This window comes from Nanorana parkeri, unplaced genomic scaffold (genome assembly GCF_000935625.1).
Source record: "Nanorana parkeri isolate BGI_ZX_2015 unplaced genomic scaffold, ASM93562v1 scaffold443, whole genome shotgun sequence".
Lineage (NCBI taxonomy): Eukaryota > Metazoa > Chordata > Amphibia > Anura > Dicroglossidae > Nanorana > Nanorana parkeri.
In genome coordinates, this window is record NW_017306711.1 from 1,006,920 (window position 1) to 1,030,745 (window position 23,826).

Below are 23,826 nucleotides of genomic sequence, written 5' to 3' on the forward strand. Positions count from 1 at the left end.
GAAAAGTTAAAAAAAGTAAATAGCAAACGATTGTGCGGAGCTAGCAGTGACAGCTAGCTCCACCCAATAGTTTCCTATTGTCCGGCGGCTCTGCTGCTGTAACAAAAAAAAACGGAAAAAAACAAAAACGGAAAAAAAAAACAAAACTCTCCCGGGCGCTCCGGCCGCCCAGGAGAGAAGCACTAGGTCCTGGGGCCGAAGCTAGCCGAAGGATCGGCCGAAGCTACGGCCAGATCCTTTGGCAGCTTCGTGAATAGACCCCATACTGTATGAATTACATATATGGGAACTCTTTTCTCTGCCAAATGATTTGGATATATGTCAATTGAATATTGCACATGACTATCGTTTTTTCTCTGCTGCAGTTTCACTTTCACTCACAATTCTCTTCCCACCCCCAACCTATGTCTGGACAGTGAAATGAGAAGCATAAACTGTGAGCTAATTTGTCTGTCTTTCTGCTCTCTCCACCTATCAGCATGCTTCTTGCACTGCTGCATACCTGATTGGCTTTGTGCGCTGCTTCTGTCTCCCCTTCTCTGAGTTCTGCTGCCCAGGGACAACAATATGCCGATAGCAGGTCACATTTATGTACTTACACTGCTTGCATTTAAAAAAATACATTTACTTATGTAATAATGATCATACAACTGCATTCATGTGTGCCTTTTATATCAGTATGGAGTTCAGCTTTAATCTATCCTATTATTTTAATAAAACATTTACAATTTAATAGGTTTCCGCAGGCTGGGTTCATATTTGTACATCCTCTTTGTTCATAATGTTAAAAGTAAACTGAATTAATTGTGATTAAACAGGTACATTTGGTGGGTTAGTTTCTCCTTCCCATGTACCAATTTGCCTTCAAATGTGTAATGAATTGTAGAGACATTTTTTAATAAACTGCAGAGGATGCACACAGTTTTGATTAACTCCCAGCCTGATTATTGTCAGTCCTCGGAATAATCATTGATCTTTTTGTCTAGATTTAATTTGGTATTAATGTTTACATAAAACCAATAATTATATGAATTAATATAAGTAACTGATTCATAATTATTTTATTAAATACATAAAACTGTGGTTCATACAAAATCAAATAATTCTTAAAATTACTTATGTATCTTTTTGATTAATATTATAGTGATCATCTGTATATTTTATATCAGCAGCAACACTTTACTAAAGTAAGTGATGGGCACATCACAAAGCATGTTGTCAATGTGCTTAAAGAGAACCTTTCACCCCGATTGGGACAAATCTTTTTTGTCTGTCACCCTAATTCCCCTTTCTGAAAAGCTATGAAAAAGCGATTAAATTGAAGCATTTATTCATAAAAGCGTTAATTTTGGTCAGCTCCCTGCTTAGCAAACCATTTGTGACGTATACCTCATTTGGAGGGACTTCCATAATTTTGGAACCAAATCCCTCTGTCCCTCTTTCCACCTCAGTTGCCCCTATTTTTGATTTGATGTCTAAACATCTATAAAAATGTTTTATTTAACTAACAAAATTGTTATATTCCACTAATACCGTTATCTTTTATCTTAATTATCTTGTTTGCTTTTTGGAATAGCCAATAAAAGAAAATATAATAGTGAAAAAAATTCTGGGTTTAACCAATTTTTTTTTGCTATATAAATTCCTAAATGATTTGCATAACTAGGGGCATGGCAGGGGGTGTGCCCATTACCAAAATACATTATGCTGGAAGGTGTCCCTCTTTCTCATCCCAGAAAGTTGGAAGGTATAGTGATGTAGTCAGTGCCTTCCTACAACCTTCTACCGTGTGACACTAGAGGCTGCAGGCAGATCTTAGGAATGTAATGAGGAAATCTTGGGAAAACTCATATATGCACAGGGATACATAAAAAAACATACAAATGAATTTCTGTGCTAGTGCAATTCAAATCTATTGAGATTTAACCACTACTTCACCGGGATCTGCCTGCAGTCTCTACTGACATAGACGTCCATGGTTGTGGAAAGGCATTGACTACGTCACCAGTGCCTAAACTGAGGCCTGGCAAACGGGTAGCAGATCAAAGTTTGTGCTTTTTGTAATAAATGCAATAAAACCTCTACCTGTAAAAAAAAAAACACTTACCTTTCCTGATGCCTGTGATGCTAAATGCCCCTCCATTGAAGAGAAGTCATCAGGTGGAATCTCTTCTAGAAGATAATACCAGCATACATGACACAGTAGTGACGTAGTGGTCTGAGGTAGGAACTACTGAGCACAGCAGGGGACCAAGAGAGTAAACACTCTGGTCACGGGGTAGGTGGTAAGCAGTAATGATGCAAGCTAGTATTGGGGAGACCTGTTATGTAAATTGATGTAGTTAATGAATACTAAATTATATTTGGTGGTGCTCAACAGGCAGACGTGGACAAGGCGGTGGAAGCTGCAAAGTCCGCTTTCCAGAAAGGTTCTGCATGGAGAAGACTGGATGCCAGTGGAAGGGGAAAATTGCTAAACAAGCTGGGGGACCTACTGGAGAGAAACAGAGTAATCCTGGCTGTAAGTCTGTCCTTAAGTTATTACCCTTTCGTTTGTATTTACTATTATATTATATTTACTATAGGTAAGTCATCAGTGAGCCTAATGTCTGCCCTGATGTATATGTGAAATATGTGACATAATAGAAATTCTCAAAATCACTTCTACAGAGAACATTACCATTGGAAATCACTTGTCCAGTTCAGATGGTCCTCTGTTAAAGAGACTTTGTCACGGGGTGGAGGGGTGGGGGGACAGGACAGGACGAAAGCTGCTGTACATATGAAGTGCCGCCACTTACATTACAGGTGGCTATACATACCTGCAATATATACAGATTCCCAAACCTTCCTTCCATTGCCCTGCACTCACACATTCATAATAAACTGCGAAAGCTCAGTGGCTTAGTGGTTAGCACTTCTGCCTTGCAGGACTGCCATTCCAATCCCAATTCGGATATTACCTGCATTTTTGTTATTCTGCTTTTGGATTCGGTGTATTAGGTAAGACTTGCCAGGCTGTACAATTGATCTAGTCTAACATTTTTAGGATACTCTTGTAAATAACATGCTGGAATATCATCTTCAGTGCTGCATTCAAAGCCCCATGCTTTCTCAAGTTCTGTTATGTAATGTACAGTATTTTTATTTGCCTACTAATTAATTGTTAATGATGGCAACTAATTCAGCGAGACACCTCTCTATGTTTTAGGAACTTCCCATATTTACCATTTTTAATGGCAATAATAGTATCATCAAATTGTAGAAAACATTTGTACAGCTGTCAATCTTCACAGACAAAGCCAGATATCATAGCAGATCATATATGTATCCCTAATAGTCATTTTCTTTTTCAGACTCTGGAGACAATGGACACTGGAAAACCTTTTCTGCACGCGTTCCTCGTAGACCTGGAAGGCTGTATCCGAACCTTGCGCTATTTTGCTGGCTGGGCTGACAAAATACAGGGGAAGACAATCCCGGTGGGTAAGTTACAGTATTCTTTCTTGCTCGAAATTCAATCTTTTTTATACCAATTTTACTAACAACAATTTGACCACCATTCACCACACTGAATTTTTACTCAAAATAACAGTATAGGGGAGGCATTAAAAAAAATGCAGCCCCAATGCAGATATGCCTGGCACACCATTGCTATTAGGAGGAGAAGATGTGAATGTGCAGTTTGTAAAGCGCTACGTAAATTGTTGCCACTATAAGAAGACCTGTAATTAATAAATAAAATGAAATAATTTAATTAAATAATTTGTGATCTTGGTTGTAAATAAAATTATTCTAAATCGTAGTGTACATGAAGCAAGATTTTAAATAAACTGCTGCTGAGGCATAATCATGAGACTATAAGCTGTTTGCACCAAATTGAAATCAAGATATGCATTATAATCAGCTATAATTGTTTTTGTCATTTATTTATAATGTAACAATTTAAACTAGTCCTCAAATAAATTTTAATTAGAATAAAGTTTAAAGCTGGCCATACACGGAGCAAATTTCATCTAGTTCCTGATTAATCTGCTAAAATTTGAGCCATGGGTGGCCATGTTGGCACTCCTCAGCTTGAGAAATGTCGATTTTTCAAATAACTTTTGTCAAAAGTGCTGGTCTGGAATTTTTTGGCTGAATTAAATCAGATGCATGCACAGTCTAGGTATTCAGCAGAGGATGGAGCATCCGCTGCTGAATACAAAAGCTGGCAGTGGAAGATTTCTCCATCCATGCAGTTTAACTGCAAATGGTTCATCATGTATAACAGTCATTTCTCCCCTCCTTTGGAAAGGCAGATCGCTCCTTAATAAACGTGTACCTTAGCAAACATGGCTTTAAATTGAGATAAATACTGATTGGTTGCTATGGATTGACTCTCATATAACTATTATTAGGGGCGCCCCTAGATGTCTTGCCGCCTGTGGCGGGGGTGGAGGGTGCTCGTAATGCACATTCTAAAGGAGGGGTTCAGATTGTGGTGCACACCATCTCCCCCAGCTCACTGATGTCACTGGTTGCCAGGAACTGGGCGGGACGCCAACCAGAGCATCACAGGTTCCTAAGAGCTCTGGTACGCTCTGGCTGGAAAGGGGGCGGCAGGTGTGTCCTACATTACCCAATGGAATGCCACCTGAGGTAACCCCCTTAGTCTGCCTCATTATAGGGATGACCCTGACTGTTATCAATAAGATGGAGAACTGGTAATAAACCCATGTGATGGTTTTACAATTAGTACGCTTATACATTGAGCCAACACAGGCACAATATATATATACACACATATATAGATAGATTTATCTATATATATATCTATCTATCCATATATACCGGTAGATAGATATATATAGATATATCTATCTATATATGTGTGTGTGTGTGTGTATTTCTTTTTTTTTCTGTACTGGAATAACTGGTGGCATCACAACTGTTATAAGTTATATTTAGCAGTTAAGTTACATTTGGAGTTTGTTGCTCTTCACACTTGTAAATGGTATAAGTACTCCCTCTTGTGGTATAATAGTACACTGCAGATTTGTGGCATGCACAGTACACAGTAAACAAAACATGGCAGTGTTTTATCTCCCTTCAAGCATTCACAAGCTTTTATCTTTTTGTACTGACCCTTTGCGGTGTTTCTATTTTTATTATAACATATTATTGTCTTATAGATGAAAGTTTTCTCTGCTACACAGTACATGAGCCTGTTGGAGTGTGTGGAGCCATTACACCTGTGAGTACCTCTGATAATACATTACGTGATTATACAATACAAGTTGGGATGCTATTCCAGCCATTCACGTTACTTAGTTTGAATGGTGTTTCTGTTCACCGATCTCTGTTCACCCTGTGAAGTGTTTATCAACCCAAAGGGAAAAGTGTCATGAGATGCTGTAATCAAATATAATTATGAAAAATCTTCTGCATGTGTGTCTACTAAACCCAACCCAAGTGTCATGGGATGCTGTAATCGAACCACAACATATAATGATAAAAATTAAAATGGTCTGCAGTTATGAGTTTAGTCTGCCAACCCAATGGTAATTGGTGCGGTAGATTATGTCTAAGTTTAGGACTTTTGTTAAGTGAAATATAAAAACAATAATATTTCACATTTAAAATACAACAAGCTTGTTTGTATTATGTACACAAGTTTTAGGTAGTGCGTGGCATTTTCAGAACATCATGGTTCTAAAAACTGGAGGATGAAGTATAGGGGCTATAAAGTTATTCAGATTGAATAGTTCTATGGGTGAAGAACTAGGGCTGTGGAGACCTGCAAGACAACAACAGTACAGGATTAATGTTGTCATGGAACGTGATGGATACAATTTTACGGACATAAACTATGCTTTATCAAGCTGACAACAACACTTACAGCACCACCATAAAGTGGGCTTGGGGAAGAGTATTCGCTTGTCTTGTATAATGTCTGAGGAAGGAGCTCAATGTGTTTTTCAAAAACTGAATCTATAATAAGTTATCGAGTAAAGGGTATCAAATAAACTCCAAACTTGTCACCTTTTTTCAATATTCAGTTTCAATCAGATACATTTTTTCCATTTGCATACCTGCCAACATATTCATCCCATTCCCCAGGACACTTTTACCGCACTAACCAACCACACTTTTTGAATGGTGCTGTAATCTCGGGGCACAACATCATCGGGACAGAGTTGGACTGTCCCAGCAAATCCGGGACAATTGGCATCCATACATTTGCTTGCTATGTTATTGAACATGGTTGCCTTAAAGCAGCATCTAAGTTTGCATTCAGTAAAGGCACGCACAAAGAATTGTTTCTTAAAACACACAACTTAGAGTACTAAACGTTAGAAGTGGCCTTGTATGCTGCACAGTATGTAACTGCATAAAGCAGGGACAATGGCGTCCGTTCACAAAGCGGTATATGTTTTTAACTGTTCTTTATTTTGTCTAATAGTTGTTGCAACACAATATTCAATTCATGAAAACAAATATCACATTGGCATGGGATTGTTATTGTTCATAAAATAAACATGTTATTTTCCTGGCGCATCATGGCAGCACACAACAGGTGTGCTGCCATGAAGATGCAGCAAGAAAGGAAGATTACCGAAGGTAAGTATACAATCTTCCGTTATTGAAATCCTGTATTTCTCAGGACTACAAGCGCTTTATTTCATGGATCATAATTTTATCACCACCTGAAAACTCCCCTTCCTGCTCTTCTCTATAAACACTTCATAGGAACTCACTTGTAACGCCAGCCAGAAACCAGCCATAAATCTGTGAGGAAAAACTTTGGAATAATCTGCATTGAGACCATTGTGTTTTATGGTTATTAATTTGGTTTCTATTGTGTTTTATGATCATTATTGTGGTTTTCCTTGTGTTTTAGGATCATTTGTGTGGTCTTCTTTGTGTTTTAGGATCATTACTGTGTTCTTCTTTGTGTTTTATGATAATTATTGTGGTCTTTATTGTGTTTTATGACTATTATTGTGGTCTTCATTGTGTTTTATGATCATTTCTGTGTTCTCCATTGTGTTTTAGGATCATTAATGTGATCTTTATTGTGTTTTATGATCATTATTGTGGTCTTCATTGTGTTTTAGTGGAACTTTCCTCTGCTGATGTTGATCTGGAAGATGGCTCCAGCTTTGTGCTGTGGAAACACATTGGTGATAAAACCTGCAGAACAGACTCCTCTCACATCTCTCTACATGGGATCACTAATAAAAGAGGTGGGACTAATAATATAATATAAATTTAACAAATATATATATATGTATATATATTACATACACAAATATTTGCAGACTTTTCAACTCTTTCTATTCTCGTAGGCTGGGTTCCCTCCAGGAGTTGTTAATATAGTGCCAGGATATGGGCCAACAGCTGGAGCTGCTATCTCTCAACACCCTAACATAGACAAAGTTGCTTTCACTGGCTCCACAGAGGTAAGTAAAATATACAGTTGAAATGTGATAGGTGTCATTTATTATGTGAACATATTCGCTGTACAGTTTAATATTTTTTTACAGTAACTTTAGTCATCATTTTTCCCTATTAACCTGGTTTTTACTAGTTGTCTGAAAAAATATTCAAGTGGTTGGATTCTTTGAATGCTGCAGTGCCCTCTAGTGAATGTTGCAGATCTTCACTTCTTGTCCATGGAATAATACTCATATACAGCGCTGTATTTATATTATAGTATAATTGTATTTGCTGTGACTTATAATTCATGGATAAATACTTTACTTTAATACTTTATCATATTTGGACTAACACCGAATATTAGCAATGAAGTCACAGGGAACTGCTCCTCAAACGTTCCCTGGGCACTTAACTGATGGGAACAACTCAGCTCAGGATTAAGGGCAACTGATATCATAAGCACAGACCATTGATGGTGCCCCCCTCGGCCCTTCCATTGCTTAACTGTCAAGACATTAAGACTCAGTAAGTGCTGAAAGTGAAATAAAATAGGGGTGCGGAAATTAACGATTAATCCGTCGATTAATCGTTAATTTTTTTGATCGATCAAAATTATTTTGATCGATCAAAGTTCTTTTGATCCGTACTCACCTCTCCGCCGGCTTCCGGGTCTTCCGTCGGAGATCCGGCGACGTCACGGACATCGACGTCACCGGACTCCTCCCCCCTTCCCCGAGTGGCTCTGTCGGCTAACGAAGGGAAGGGGAGAGGAGTCGGGTGATGTAGTTGTCCGTGATGGGTAACGAAGGGAAGGAGGGAGGAGTCCGGTGACGTCACTGACATAGACTCCTCCCCCTTCCCTTCGTTACCTGACGGAATCACTTGGGCTGTGTGCGGTGACGCAGGTCTCCTCAGCCAGCGTCAAGCCCCTCTCACGTATGCTTTTATCGGGCAGGCCTGGACCTGCCAACCCTATTGTGTCCCTTTCAGGTCAGACACAGCTGAGGGAGCAAAATAAGCCAGCAAATAACAGTGGAGCTGCAATGCTATGAAGGTTGTTTATACCTGTTTACGTCCTCCGTCGCCTGGTGAGAGCATAATTAATAGCTTCTATTGTCATCTTACGATGGATGCGGTTCATAATGCCCCTTTGAAGTTAAGCCTTGATTGTATCTGGCATCCTCGGGCTTTATCACTTGTATGCGGTGTGATATTTTTGCTGAGGCTTTTAAAGCCAGCATTTCTGTTTCTGCCTCTCGTATAATTATTTTTAATGGGTTATCAAAACCAACAATACTGTCCATGTGGCATACTTCAGCAGGCCATGCAGGGTAAAGCAACAGGTCTAACAAGGCTGTTTAGACCCCACAGAGCCCTGCTACCCTGGTGAGGCCCCCTCAAAGCTCTGGTGAGACCCCCCTCTGTATGTGCGTTATAATTAATCGAAATGAGTCGATTAATCGATTAAAAAAAAATGTAATCATTACCAGCCCTAAAATAAAAGTTTGAAAATATTTTGAAAATGTAATTTGATTTATATAACAGATTGGACATAGATCAAAATCAAGCAAAAGACTAAGGCCTTTTATTAAAGAAATGATGAAAGAAGTCACTTGCGTGATAAATGACTGTTAGGAAATAAGAAATCCATGGGGTGATGAAACCTATAGAAGTCTTTGGGTTATAATGTGCCTGCTTGGGTGCTGGCTTTCAAAATACAGTAGGTGCAGCAGGAAAACAACATGGATAAAGGAATGTATTTTGGAATGGAATGGAGTTTTTTGGTCAGCCGGCAGGTGTATGGCCAACTTAAGTATACACCTGTAGAGGGGAAAGGTGGGATTGGTTAGCTCAGGGCAAAGAGGAAAAGCTGCACCTAGCTTTAAAATGCACTTATCCTTTAGGAGGATATTATACACAGGGAAAAAGCTATGGTGTCCTCTTCCATTGGTGCCCAATGGTTAATCCAGCCCTGGAACTACCCCATTGCTGGAACAAAGTTTGTATAAAGGCAGTTTCAGCACCACGGAGAGCTATTGCTGGCCGATTCCCCTGCAGGATAAATGCTCTTCATATCTAATGTACAAATGAGATTTGACGCTGTTCATGAGCTGCTGAATTTATGCTTTTGTAAATTGGGTGAGTGTGACTGTGTGAATGTCTGGGCAAATGCTGTTGAATGTCACTGGGTGCATGTCAGTAACGGATTCACTGGGCGAATTTGTAAATCCTTCATATATAGAATTACAGAGTAGACAAGAAGATCAGAAGCATGATTAGCCAGGTCAATACATTACTTGCAGAAACTTGTACCATGGTGTGCAGATGCTCTAATCAAAATTCTAATTCAGAAAAACAATAATGGATTATGTAAAAATATACTTACTGTTAATGGTGGGGGTACGCAACCTCTGCGCTCCAGCCACACTGCACAATATTGCGTACCGCGTGTTATGGGGCGGTCAGGCGTGTTTGGGGTGCCATTCAAATGAATGGTGATGCAACACACCTCTCGCACTGTAACGCACAGTAGGTGCATTGTTCGGTATCATGTGTTAATCTCATGGAACCATGCTGTTAAAGCAACGCTATGGCGTGAATGGTCCCTTAGATCTAATCTACTCCGCCATTAGACACAATAGAAATGGTGCCCTTGGGGCTAGAATATTATAACTTTGTATATATTGTGCAGGTATTGTCGTTCATTTCATATGTAATATATCTGCATGCAGGTTGGCAAACTGATCAAAGAAGCAGCTTCTGCCAGCAATTTGAAGCGTGTCACCCTGGAGCTTGGCGGGAAAAATCCATGTATTGTTTTTGCAGATGCCGACCGTGAGTTACATTGTATACAATTGTTACTTGACTAACATGAAAAAGAAAGTACTTTCTTTCTACTGTGCATGTTGAAATTCAGGTGTCAACACTATCTGACTTGCCCATAGCAAAAAGTCAGATTCCAGCAGCTGTTTTTCCCTAAAAGCCGGTTAGGTCATGAAATTAAGGTTTCAACCGCTTGGATGTTATGTCTGATAAAAGAAAATCTGAAAACTAAACTTTTAGATTTTAATACAGCCTATAATGGCAGAGTCTCTGCCTTCATAATAACAATCCTGGGTGTGCTTTGCCATTTGCTGTATTTTAACACGTTAGGGTTGACTTGCGAAAGGCAAATAGGCTGTTCACTTTGTTTAAAGGTGTAAACACAGCTCTAAAGGTGAATTTATATTATTAAAACTAAATAAACACTATTAATATGAATGAGAATATAAACAAATCCTCATAATTAACATAAATCCGTGAATAATAAACCGTGAATTAAATGAAAATAATTAAATAGGATTAAATGGAATTAATATCTAAACCATTTAACTTTTGAAGTGTAATGGTAAATACAGTGTAATTAATTACTCGGTGGTTCCAATATTAAAAAAGTATGTTGTTTTAATATTTTTAATATTGGAACCACCGAGTAATGACTTAATGCTTCAAACACCTGTATCACAAATTTATTGTGATTCGAGTTGATTTAGTTTGGTCTATTATTACACTGTATTTACCATTACACTTCAAAAGTTAAATGGTTTATCACCCAAACATACGGAAGCAAAAAAAAATGTTTTTTTATATTTTCATTGCACATGATTGGGTATTCTTTGCAAGGCAAAAGTTCCCTTGCAAAGTAAACAGTCTATCTACCTTTAGCAATTCAACCCCAATGTGTTAAAATTCAGCAAATGGCAGAGGGCACACAGGATTGTTACTATGTAGGCAGAGACTCTGCCATTGCCATTGAATCTGAATGGAAATTACATCATCTTGTGACCTTTGCAGCCTATTTTCCACTAATTAAACAAACTATAAAACAACAACACACACACTTTGATAAAGTTTGATAGGAGGGATATAATGTACACAAAAAAATGAAACTGAAACAATATTGTGCTTTGGGGTTTGAGTTAGTTCAAGCTTTAGTTTTAAGGGACTTTACTGTAAGAAAAAGGGTTCTTAGGTTCTATTGTGACTCAAGGGTGTAAACAATAGCAGCCCAAGCAACTGCATACATCCCAACTCTCTAAAATTAGAAACAGGGACACTTTTCAGCTCAATGTATTTAGGCAATGGATACACCCCTGTCATGTCCACACACTATTAACAATTTATATTGCAAAAATGGTTGGTAAAAACCCTGAGCGGTTGTTTTCCACCATTACTTGTCCTTTATACTGACTATGTAAAATAGCAATTAAAAGATGATTAAGAGATTATTAATTTTAATCTCTTAATTAAAGATAGGTAAGAGATAAGATGAAGGTTTAAGTGCAGAATAAGACTTTCAGCAGTGAAATTAAACCTTTTGATAGATATCTATACATGGCTTGCCCCAACACAAACATTTCCCTCTTTAATCACAAGACGTATGACTGCCCTCTTGTTGATTGCCATGCTAGCCCTTAAGAGGCCTAAACATATTGTGTCTGGTGGTTAGGGGAAAAATCCTAGTGCATCCTACAAGCCTAAAGGAAATTTGTGTTGAGAGAATGTATCTCATCTATATTGCTTCTATATAATATGCTTGCTGTCTCTTATCTCAATAAATATTATTGTAACAGAAATATGAAGAAACCAAAAGTCTGGCTGTCATGATGATCTTGTTGCTTCAATAGATCACTGATTGGGTATTAGTATGCACATGAGGAATTCTGACTACACTGGCTGCATAGATGTTCCAGGTCATTACAGTTTGAGCATCAAGCATGACTGCCAGGCAATAAGAACCTTCAGAAAATGGTCAGGTCTCTTTTGCTTTAAGGGTGACCCGTTTTCCCACAGCACAGTAAGGAAACAATAACACATAGGTAGCTCAGCCATCTGCGGCACATTATTTCAGAGGTAAATAGTGTGCTGCAGGTTTATTGTTTTATGGCATGGCTCTTGGCTTGGATTTAATCCGGTCAAAGTTCCAGCTGTATGGCCCATCCTATCTAGTTGTGCCCTTGAGCGAGCATTGGACTTTATATATCCAGTGTCCATCTTGCGTAACTGTAGTGAAAGTAAAATAAGCACATTCCACTTTCTAAGAAGTGAAATACACATCCCTATGACCTCTTTCACACATACATTGGTGGTGCAGCTAAATGCTTGTAAAATTGTACACAAAATGCATAATGAGATCCATGCCAAGATAGTTATGAGCGATAAGAAGAAAATGAAGAAATGTGAAGAGTACCATTAAAGTGACATTAAACCCTCAGATTTTTTAACATAAAACAATACTGTAATGTGTGCCTTACTGTAGTCCATGGTTGTTTCCCTTCTCTTTGCTGCTCTTCCTTTTAAATCCTCATGTCTTCTCATGCTTGGGGAGAACTTCCCTTTGCAGCTCAGTGCCTCTTCCTGTAGTGAGCACAGGTCTCAGCCTGCATTTTCTCTGCAGGTTCATACACAGCATGAAATATGCATATGTTTGCTTTTATATTTTCTACATTGCCTAAAACACTGCATGATGTAAAGGGCAAACAATCAAAATGTAGCAGTTGGCAATTTGATTCTATCTAACAAGTAAAAATATGATATCTGCCTATGAATTAATTCCATATTACATTAAGACCTATAAAATATAGGATTATTACACAAGTCTTTTCTCTACAGCATGAGTCTTCTTAAAGTAGAACTAAAGGTAAACCTTTATTTTTTAGTTTTAAATGAGTAAGGGAGATGTATAACCCCCTTTGTCCCCTTTGTGGGGAGATTTAACTTCTTGTCTGTTAGCCACAACAGGAAGTGAGAAGAAATCCCTGTTTGCCACCAAGGTCACCCGAACTAGTGTCCCCATTGGAAGATTTACCATCTATTTCTATTCTTCTGACAGCCTAAAATTTATGATTTTTTTCCACTTTCAGTTTCAGTGATAGCGGTCACCAGGACAAGTAGAGAGGGTGAACCTCACTAATGGGGCACAGACAGCAATAAAACTCTGTTCCAATCCTTCTCTACTCTTTCCAAAACTAAAAAAATAAAGTCTTGGCTTCAGTTGTACTTTAATTGCTTACTTGCTTAGGACAACTTCAGTGTAAGGCATTGCTTTTTGATTAATTTCTATGTTCTCTTTGACTAGACCATCTAACTAACGGTAGAAGATGCTTTCCTAATGTCCCAACACTATTTTCTCTGTATTACAGTGGAGCTGGCTGCTGAATGTGCCCACCAAGGTGTTTTCTTCAATCAAGGCCAGTGCTGCACGGCAGCCTCAAGGGTCTATGTGGAGGAATCTGTGTACCCAGAGTTTGTCAGACGCAGTGTGGACCATGCCAAGAGACGGGTTCATGGAGATCCATTTGATTTCAAAACAGAACATGGTCCTCAGGTATAGCCAGAGTCACATATATAGAACATACAAAAATAGGTTACTTGAGTTCATAAGCAGGTAAAATAATAACGAGCAAAGTGCAGATACCCATCAGAAATTACTTATTTGTTGATCTAAAGGCATTATACTGAAATCGGATCGGTTTCTGATGTCTACTGTTGAGAGAACCAATTTGCACAAATAGGGTCACTGCAATCAAAGTTGAAATGGAAGCCTTGAGATCACTAGAGGGAGCAAAACGTACCTGCTGAGTACTTCAGTTTTTTTTTATATGGGTATAAGTGTAGTGTGCCAGTCCACCTCTTCTCTTTGTGTAATCTGGTGGCCTTGCAATGTGCCTGTATTAGATCTGGGAACACCGACCCTTCTGCCTCTTACGCCCAAACCTTTTTTTTTATTGGATTTGTAGGCATACTATGTGTGGCCATCTTGAGTTGGAGTGCTTACACTGTATTATTTATTCTGCTTGTCTAAGGGATTCTAATTGTGGATGTGACTTTTCTTACTTTTAGATTGACCAGGAGCAATTTGATAAAGTTATGGAATACATACAAAGTGGGAAAAATGAAGGAGCCAAACTGGAGTGTGGTGGTTCTGCCGTTGGAGAGCGAGGATTATTCATTAAGCCCACTGTATTCTCTGAGGTGACTGATGATATGAGGATTGCCAAGGAAGAGGTAATCTAGTCTAACGAACACTATTTACCATAAAGGGTCTCACTTATTGTTTTAATGAAATTTATCAAAAGACCTTTGCCACATGCAGACGTACTTGCTGGTAGCCAGAAAGTCCCTTTTACAACCAGTTTTGGGCTTGTGTTAATGGCATCAGTTAGAGGCTCTTTTGAGATCATTTGGAATTCATTAAAAGGTGCATTTGATCTGCTTTGTGCAGACTTGTATGAGCATGCAAAGCCTGTGTTATGTGCTCAAAAGCCTTTTGACTTAGGCCCTTAAAATGTTGATAGCCATGGTGCTGTATCTAGCAAGTCACAGGGGTCTATTCACAAAGCTGCCGAAGGATCTGGCCGTAGCTTCGGCCGATCCTTCGACTAGCTTCGGCCCCAGGACCCCTTCGGTTCAGTAGAACCGAAGAGTTGCTGTACGGGCTATTCACAATAGCCCGTACAGCTCTCGATCATGGCCGAGCGGCTCAGCCGAGCCGAACGCATATGCATCGGCTCGGATGCTCCCAGAGCGCCAGGGAGAGTTTTTTTTTTTTCGTTTTTTTTTTACAGCAGCAGAGCCGCCGGACAATAGGAAACTATTGGGCGGAGCTAGCTGTCACAGCTAGCTCCGCACAATCGTTTGCTATCTACTTTTTTAACTTTTTTCACTGTTTTTCTGTTCTGCTCGGTGCCTCTGAGGGACCGAGCAGAACAGCCGAACCCCACAGTGTTATAGCAAACATTTTTACACCCTGCATTGGGAGGCTGCACGTGCAATATGTCAACACAATCTTAAACTGCTAAGACAATTTTGCAAATTTCAGCATCCATTTATTATAAGGAAAGCTGTACTTTCTTCAGCTTACCCTACATCCCCTACCCCCATAATCACCTGTCAACACTCCTGCTAGATCTGTGTTGTATGGTGACAAGCTTTCCCGGTCAGTCCATTTTTTCCTTATAAGCATGCATGCATCCTATTCATTCGTATGGAGAGGTAGGTTATTAAATATCCCAAAGGTGGATGGTCTTACCATAGCTATTCGAAGGTTATTAACCAATAGTGTGAAGTACAAGACTGTCTAGAAAGGTTTGAGTGGATCCCAGCATGCTGCACAGTTGTGATCGGGTCAGAGCATGCAAAAAGAATTATGTACATTCACTTTAAAGGAAATCTGTGCTAAGAGAATTGTGCAGGCTGCAATTGTTGAGCTTGTCTTTTGAACATGCTAGTTACTTACAGACAGGTACTTTTTTGGTAAGAACCTTAGAACAAGTATACAGATCAGGAGTTTGATGACTTTGCTGGCGGTATACTTTTTCCAGATCAGTGATTGAGTTACTGATGTCAGTGGATCAGCATGACACTCAGGCAACTGGAACAAGATTAGAAATGGGATCCCATATATTACTCTGAGCACAGTTTTTCTGTAGTCTGTATGGGAAGCTTCCAAAATACCCTAACTATCATCAGGGTTATTCACAAAAGGGTGAAGGGTTTGGAGGAGGCAGGAGAAGTGAACAAGCTAGGCCAAAATAGCTGAACTGGAAAGTGAGCGGAATTGGAGAATTTGTCCAAATCAGCTATCTTGCCCTAGATTGTTCACTTCTCCTGCCTTCTCCAAACTCTTCACCCTTTTGTGAATAGCCCTGTATATCTTCATATGGCAATTCCTGCCTGCTGTACCTACTTCCTTTGCAGCATATGTTGTTTCATCAATTCTTGAATGTCTATAGTCTGGCTACACTTTAAAGTGTAGTTCACTCTTTTGCTGTCAAATTTGAGAAACAACCATTATACAGTATGTTTGTTAAGTGTTCCCAATCACACAGCATATCTAAAAATAATTGATAAAAATGTATAGTTCTAACCTTTCTATTTATTTCTTTGGAGCAGGTTTATATATAAGACACTACAGGCAGCTTCTAGTGCTTAGAATAGATGGCAATGTGCAGATAATGTACAGACTGCGGAATAGTTTTGTTTTTTTAAAGTGCATTAACATACAATGTACCACTCAAGCCTTGAGATCGTTAACCCTTTGTTAGAATAGACATCTAGAGTACAAATGATAATGAGATCTAGCAGCACAGTACAGACAGGGTTGATTATGGCAAACATAACTGCCCAGTCCCCTCCTTAACATTACATAGAAGAGGGACTGAAATACAAATTTTCAGCTGGTAAAATGTAAGCAGGGATTTTTTAATATTTTATCTATCATGTGACATTTATCAAGTAGGCGTTGTCCCTGAAAAAGGGAAAATACACTGTAAAAGTAGTTTTCAGCTTTATCCCAAACTGGAAGGCTGATCAAAACCCCCCAGGGATGGAAAACCTTGTTTAGTTTTAGTCAGGGTGCTAATCTTTACATGTATATGCTGCAGATCTTTGGACCCGTCCAGTCCATTCTGAAATTTAAAAGCATAGAGGACGTGATCAAGAGAGCCAACAACACAGAATATGGACTGACAGCTGCTGTCTTCACTGAGAGCTTGGATAAAGCATTGAATGTCGCTTCTGCCCTGCAGTCTGGAACAGTATGGTAAGTATCAGTGTCAATGACATCAGAGAATATGTCACAACTCTTGTACTGATATTTAAATGTATTTATTTATTTTTGACTTAATGTCAGTTCAGGTATTTTTACAGTTTTTAAGAATTAATTTGTTTAATATTGCAGTTGCACAGTAAAGAATAATAATGTATTCTGACCTGTTGTTGTTTTCCACATACATACACTGGGTATTATGATTCATCATTTCGATTATTATATCTCTACAGACAATACATTTTATTTATTTTCCTTTAAAGTGAATCTCCAGCCAAAATGTTTTATTTTTTTAGCTTTATATAGAGGGGGAATATCTTTAATTGCTGTCTATGTCCCCACTTTCGAGAGTACCTCTCACTTCTTGTGTTGTCATTAGGACAGGAGATGAGCAGAATATTTTCACTGGGACACAGGCAGCAATTAAAAAAACACTTATTTTGGTAGACAGGGAAAGGGCTGAGATTTCTGTCACTTGTCAGGTTGTAATTGCTGTGTTCCAGTCAACACTGATGTCTGTCTAAAGCTAGCAATATATGTTTTCAATTTTCTCACTCGGACCCATGGCAAAAATCACTGAGGGGTCTATTCACTAAGCTGCCAAAAGATCTAGCCGTAGCTTCGGCTGATCCTTCGGCTAGCTTCCGCCCCAGGACCCCTTCGGTTCAGTAGAACCGAAGGGCTGCTGTATGGGCTATTCACTATAACCCGTACAGCTCCCGAATTTGGCCGAGCGGCTCAGTCGGCTCATTGGCCGACCGACAGCCTACTACTGACTGCTGGGCGGAGCAGGTAACCAGGGACGTTGATCTCCAGATAGCCCAACTCTTCCGGACGCTCCGGGAGTCTCCCGCTATTAGATAGCTACTCCCGGCCACCCGGGAGAGAAACACTTTCTCCGGGAAAGTTTTACTCTGCTCGATCAAGCAGAGTAAACCTTTCCCTGCTCTGTTGTTTTTTTTTTTTTTTTTCATCTAACATCGGAGCCGTTGGCTGCCATCAGAATAAAAAAAACTAAAAAAAACAACACCATAGGAAGCATAGCTACATTCCTATTGGCTATTTCAATTTGCAATTGCCAATAGCAAACTAGCTATTGCACCCGCCCACTGCTGCTGTCAATCAGCAGAGTGGACCTGAAGTGCTTTTTTCAGGTCCCCTCTAGTGATTGACAGCAGCAGAGGGCGGGTGCAATAGCTAGTTTGCTATTGGCTATTGCAAATTGAAATAGCCAATAGGAATGTAGCTATGCATTCCTATGTTGTTGTTGTTGTTTTTTGTTTTTTTTTACGGCAGCAGAACCACCCGGCCAATATAGAACAGTTGGGCGTAGTTAGCTTTCACTGCTAGCTCCGCCCAATCGTTTTCTATTTTATTTTTTCTACTTTTTAAACTGTTTTTCTATTCTGCTCGGTACTGCAGAGGTACCGAGCAAAATAGCCAAGCTGAATGCCGCATTCGGCTATTCACTCACTGCTGTTCGGCATCTATAAGAATAGACCGAACAGCAGCGAATAAGCCTGCCGGAGGTTCGGCTTAGCCAATCAAGATGTCGAATCGGCGGAGTCGCACTCCTTCTGCACTTCGGGTCAGCCGAACATGCCGAGGATGTTCGGCCGACCCGAAGCCAGCCGAAGCCACCCAATGTATGGCTGATTTCAGCCGATATACAGCTAGAATCAGCCGTACCAAGCCTGAAGTGAATAGCCGAACAGCGTTCGGCTCACTTCTCTTTGGGGCGGTTAGTCACTCGGCTTAGTGAATAGACCCCTGAGTTTTCCCTTCAGTGCTAAAAGCATGGACGGAGGAATCTCCCCTACCAGCTATTTTATTCTAACAGCTGGTGCCCATGGCTGTCTGAATACCTGAACAGTGACTGCATCAGCCTGGAAGTAGTCACTAGTAGGCTAATATTTTTTCACCAGGCTCAGTCAATATTTCAAGTTAAGTTTGCCAAGTTTATAGGTGCCAACAGGACCACCAAAATGTGAACAGTTTATTGCCAACTTAGGAAATATCTGTTGCACAAACAATCTTTTTCTTAATTATTGAACAGTTGAGTTGAAATTGAAACTACATTTCTTAGAAGCACCATCTTATGTCTAAAGGTAGACTTATCAGCCAGGTAGAACATCAGATTCTGTGGTTCAGACCCATGTTAGCACAATACAGGAAATTATTGTCACCACCCCCTACTACAACCATTAAAGTGACACTAAACTCAGGAGTTAAACCTTAAAAATGCATTCAAGTACGTTAACCATTAACTAAAATGTATCTTATTTATATAACACTTAGCTGTAGATCCTCAAATCATCTCTGAATCGGTGCTGACACTGTCCTTCCTTCTGGGGGGTGACAACTTTTGTTCCCCACGGTCCCAGTGAGTGTTGTAAAGTAATCACAGCTCCAAGCTCTCTCCTGGGATGAACAACAATCTCAATACAAATTGGTAAACTAAACGTGAGATTGTAAAAAAAAAACCATTTAAAAGTAGCCCCCCTCCAGAAGGAAGGACAGTGACAATTCAGAGATGATTTGAGGATCTACAGCCGAGTGATACACACATAAGACACATTTTTGTTAATAGTTAAGTTACTTGAATGCATTTTTAGGATTTAACTCCTGAGTTTAGTGTCACTTTCACATCAGTCGACGTTTTTACTTGAAAACATGGAAATGTATGTTATTTTGAAGTCCTCTACAGAATTATGTGGATTCTGAACACTGAAAAATATTACTGCTATGTTAGAAAAATAGATGTAAGCATTTATGAAAATCTTTCCCTTTCTCTTTATATTTATATTATAAATGTATGTGTGCTTCTTGAGGTACTTTATATTATTTATATTTATAGTTTGTTAGTTAAACACAACATTTAATTTACATTTTAGGTCAGTTTGCGTTCTGTAGGCCAGCATAGGAAGGAAAAGTGTAGCCAGTATATCAGTTATTTCTGATAAATGTCTCCCTACTAATCACTTTGTTTCCTTTGTAGGATAAACTGTTACAATGCTCTTCATGCACAGACCCCATTCGGAGGCTTCAAAATGTCAGGAAATGGCAGAGAACTGTGAGTATATCATGTAGGATGTTAATAAAGTCTACTGGGTTCATATAAAAATACAGGAAAACAATTCCATCTGCAATTTGTTTTTTATTTCTTTATTGGAACTTATAATGACACTAACTTATTATTGCATTGATTTACAGAATACACCTGATGTTTGCAGGTATATTTGTGTCTGAGCTGCTTTTTTTTCCCCATACAAGTCAAAGTGAATGCAAAAGCAACTTAAAGCAGCTCCAGTCATAAAAATGTGTTTTGGAACAAAGCCACTTCCCCTCCATCAGTATTTACCGCAGGAGAAACATGGATGGACTCAGAGAAATCTGTCAACACCCTGATCTATATTAGAACCAATATTAAATTCTCCTCATTAAGTAACAGTTGCCATTTAAGGTTATCATGTTCTGAGCCCTGATAAAGGGGAGGTGGTTTTGCAGCTGAAATGTATTGGCAGTTTTTATATGACCTAATTACCAGCAACACTAATTTCTGTAATTTTATAGATTGAGATACTGTCTGATACCGACTAAGGCAGGTGTGGGCAAACTCCAACCCCTCAGCTGCGGTGAAACTACAAATTCCATCATGTACCTGACTCCAGGAGTCATGCCTGTGTCTGTGAGAATCTTGCAATGTCTCATGGGATTTATAGTTTCACCACAGCAGGAGGGCAGGAGTTTGTCCATCCCTCCACTAAGGGAAGCCTTGCTGAGTTATTGGGCTTGTATTAAGTTTTTCATTCATCTTATCTGACTGTGTGTAGTTTGAATATTCCCAATGCCTCTTTAAATATCCTGTTCAGGAGTTCAGGAGCCCATCTTGGACCGGCAGATCGTACTTGCGATCGTCGCAAGTCCTCCCTGCTGAGCATCTTGCGCACCTCGGGCTGTGCGGCTTTCGTCTTGCGATCGCGCTACCAACTCGCCGAAAATCATACGATTTTCGTTGGGTTCTCTAGCGTGCTCGTAAGATGAAATTCGTGGGACCATACAGTAAATGCGGTTGCACGCTGCCCATACACCTTACGATTATCATACGACCGCGATAATCGTCAGGTGTATGGGCAGCTTTAGAGTTGTGGCTCTGCAATCAGCAAAGCTTATGCTCCCTGTCCTTGCTGATTGGAGAATTCTAGCTCTGCAGGGGGCATGATGCAGAGAGACCACTGCTTTCATGCAGAGAACATTTTTTATATAACCTGATTACCAAGAATTACAAATTATCATAAACTTTTTCATCTGTTTTTAGTTTCTAATTTCTGTAATGTTCTGCAGAGAGAGCACTGCTTTCACACAAAGAACAAGGGTCTTCCTCTGCAGGATGCTGGCAGGGGCTTTTATACTTACTGTAAAATGGCCATATAGCTATAGATTATCTGCATGTTCAGATGGAAAAAGTGCAACAGTTTCCTCCATCTATGCTAAACTGTGTGGATGGAGGAATTTCCCACTGGGCAAAGCTTCAGTATCTTGCTAGTCGGCCCCGCTGGCTCTCACAATACCTGAACAATTTGATTGGATACGGCCCGTGCGGCAGTAATCTCACGATCATGCTACAAACCAGCCGAAAATCGTAGGATTCTCGGCTGGTTTTCGAACATGCTCGAAAGACAAAAGTCGTGCGACCGTACAGTAGAAACGGTCGCACGCCTTCCACACACCTTGCGATAATCGTACGATCGCAGGATTTCCCGCAATTATCGTACGATTATCGCAAGGTGTGTGTGCACCTTTAGGCTGTGGCTGCTTTTTAAGGAAAACGAGCTGTAAAGGTGACCATACACTGTATGGAAGATGTGCGACCGTATTTACTGTACGGTCGCATGTCTTTTGTCTAAGGAGCATACTAGAAAACCAGCCGAGAATCGTACGATTTTCTGCTGGTTTTTAGCATGATCGTAAGATCAATGCCGCACGGGCCGGTGTGCACACTGCCCGTTCAGCATTGCGGTCATCGGAAGCCCGCCCCTCAGGGGGGCGAGCTTCCGATGATCGCAAGTACGATCTGCCTGTCCAAGATGGGCAGATCGTACGTTTTTTTAATTAATTTACAACCATCGCAAGACTAAGGTCTTGCAATGGTTGTACAGTGTATGGCCACCTTTAGACTTTGCACACCTTTTGTTTTGCACCTGGATTGAATTTAGCTGATTTAAACTGAAAGTTCAAACCATGGGCCTTAACTATCACTATCAGGGAGAAGTAATTTTCATCCCAAATTATATAAGGATGAGTACTGATTGACCCTGAGTTACTGTATATGACTGCATTTTGTACTGTGTGAAATAAAAGAAGATATGCCAGGCAAGCTTTGACTACATCTCGAATTCTGATATACAGCTCTGTCAGTAACGTCAGTTCTCTCTGCAGTGGTGAATATGCATTGGCAGAATACACAGAAGTTAAAACAGTCACTATCAAACTATCACAGAAGAAGCTTTGAGGATAAAAGGAAGAGACTGGTGTGCGCAAATCCATTTCCACATCATCCACGACCAGAAGGGACTTGTTAATACTGAGGGATTCTTACTTTTTTTTAAATTAAATCATGAACTGTTAAAGATCTGTCGTCTATGATAACTCACAGCTATCTTTGAGAACCTGTGTGTGTTCTTCTACTCTTCACTAGCTAAAGAAGACCTCCAGGCATGACTATTCTTAACCCTTGCAGTGGGGCTACCCCAGCAATTCAAGGGCTAAGTGCTCGTTTTTGTCTAGGTGCAAAAATATCAAAGATATACTCACCCGAACCATGGAGCCATCTTGCTCTGGAGCCTTTCTCCCTATCCGCCGCAGTGGTCTAAGGATCCTTGAGTCATCACGTTCTATACACAGTGTATAGGAAGTAAGGATGTCGAGGGATATGCCATCGCTGCAGTGGAGGAGGAGACAGGCTTCAGGGACTGGAGTAGCAGCTAGCTGGCTAGCGGTTCCAGTATAACTTTTTTTTTCCACCTAGACAAATCCAAGCCCTTAACCCTTGCAGTGTGGGAGTAGCCCCACTGCAAGGGTTAAGGACACTTTTGCCCGGAGTTCTCCTATATGAGAAAACCACCATATTTTACAGAATTTGTATTTCACAGCTGTTACCTGCCACACTAGCAGAGGATTTCACTGTCTTCTTTACCAGGACCATCTTTAAAATAAAATATGCCTATTGTATAAGAATAAGATGCAGTAACATGTAGCAACCAATTACAGTCAGCAGACGTCCGATTTGTTGCTTTCTTATGTGCACCACCTTATTAAATGAGCATGTTACCTTCTCTGCCCACTCAAATTAACTCTATTTCAGCACTTACTGAGCTTGTTACCTTCTCTGCCCACCCAACTTAACTCTATGTCAGCCCTTACTTGTTACCTTCTCTGCCCACCCAACTTAACTCTATGTCAGCCCTTACTGAGCTTGTTACCTTCTCTGCCCACCCAACTTAACTCTATGTCAGCCCTTACTGAGCTTGTTACCTTCTCTGTCCACCCAACCTAACTCTATGTCAGCCCTTACTGAGCTTGTTACCTTCTCTGTCCACCCAACTTAACTCTATGTTAGCCCTTAGCCCCACTCTAAAATTAGCAGCAATATATGGTTTTACATAAAGTTACGTAGAAGGTCATTGAAAGCCAACAACATGCTGCTTGGTGATATAATTGAATATTTGCAATTTTCTTGCTCTGACAACACACAAAGTCCATGCTCAGTGAAGTCCACCGGTTGAAATACAGCAGAGCAAGGTTTTCAAACACCC

General features: G+C 39.9%; 1 protein-coding gene across 2 annotated transcripts in view; it reads left to right on the forward strand.

Annotated features, from left to right (window-relative positions):
• ALDH1A3 (aldehyde dehydrogenase 1 family member A3) overlaps nt 1-22,667 on the forward strand; it is a 34,587-nt gene extending 11,920 nt beyond the window's left edge. The window contains exons 3-13 of one of the 2 annotated variants that reach the window (XM_018560252.1): nt 2,381-2,521; nt 3,357-3,486; nt 5,175-5,236; nt 7,101-7,229; nt 7,332-7,445; nt 10,155-10,257; nt 13,605-13,789; nt 14,305-14,469; nt 16,848-17,005; nt 20,010-20,084; nt 22,451-22,667. In XM_018560252.1, the coding sequence (XP_018415754.1) occupies nt 2,381-2,521; nt 3,357-3,486; nt 5,175-5,236; nt 7,101-7,229; nt 7,332-7,445; nt 10,155-10,257; nt 13,605-13,789; nt 14,305-14,469; nt 16,848-17,005; nt 20,010-20,084; nt 22,451-22,523 (1,335 nt within the window). In that variant the 3' untranslated portion in view covers nt 22,524-22,667. The remainder of the gene's footprint in view (nt 1-2,380; nt 2,522-3,356; nt 3,487-5,174; nt 5,237-7,100; nt 7,230-7,331; nt 7,446-10,154; nt 10,258-13,604; nt 13,790-14,304; nt 14,470-16,847; nt 17,006-20,009; nt 20,085-22,450) is intronic. The other variant, XM_018560253.1, reaches the window with a different exon arrangement.
• The last annotated feature ends 1,159 nt before the right edge of the window (nt 22,668-23,826 follow it).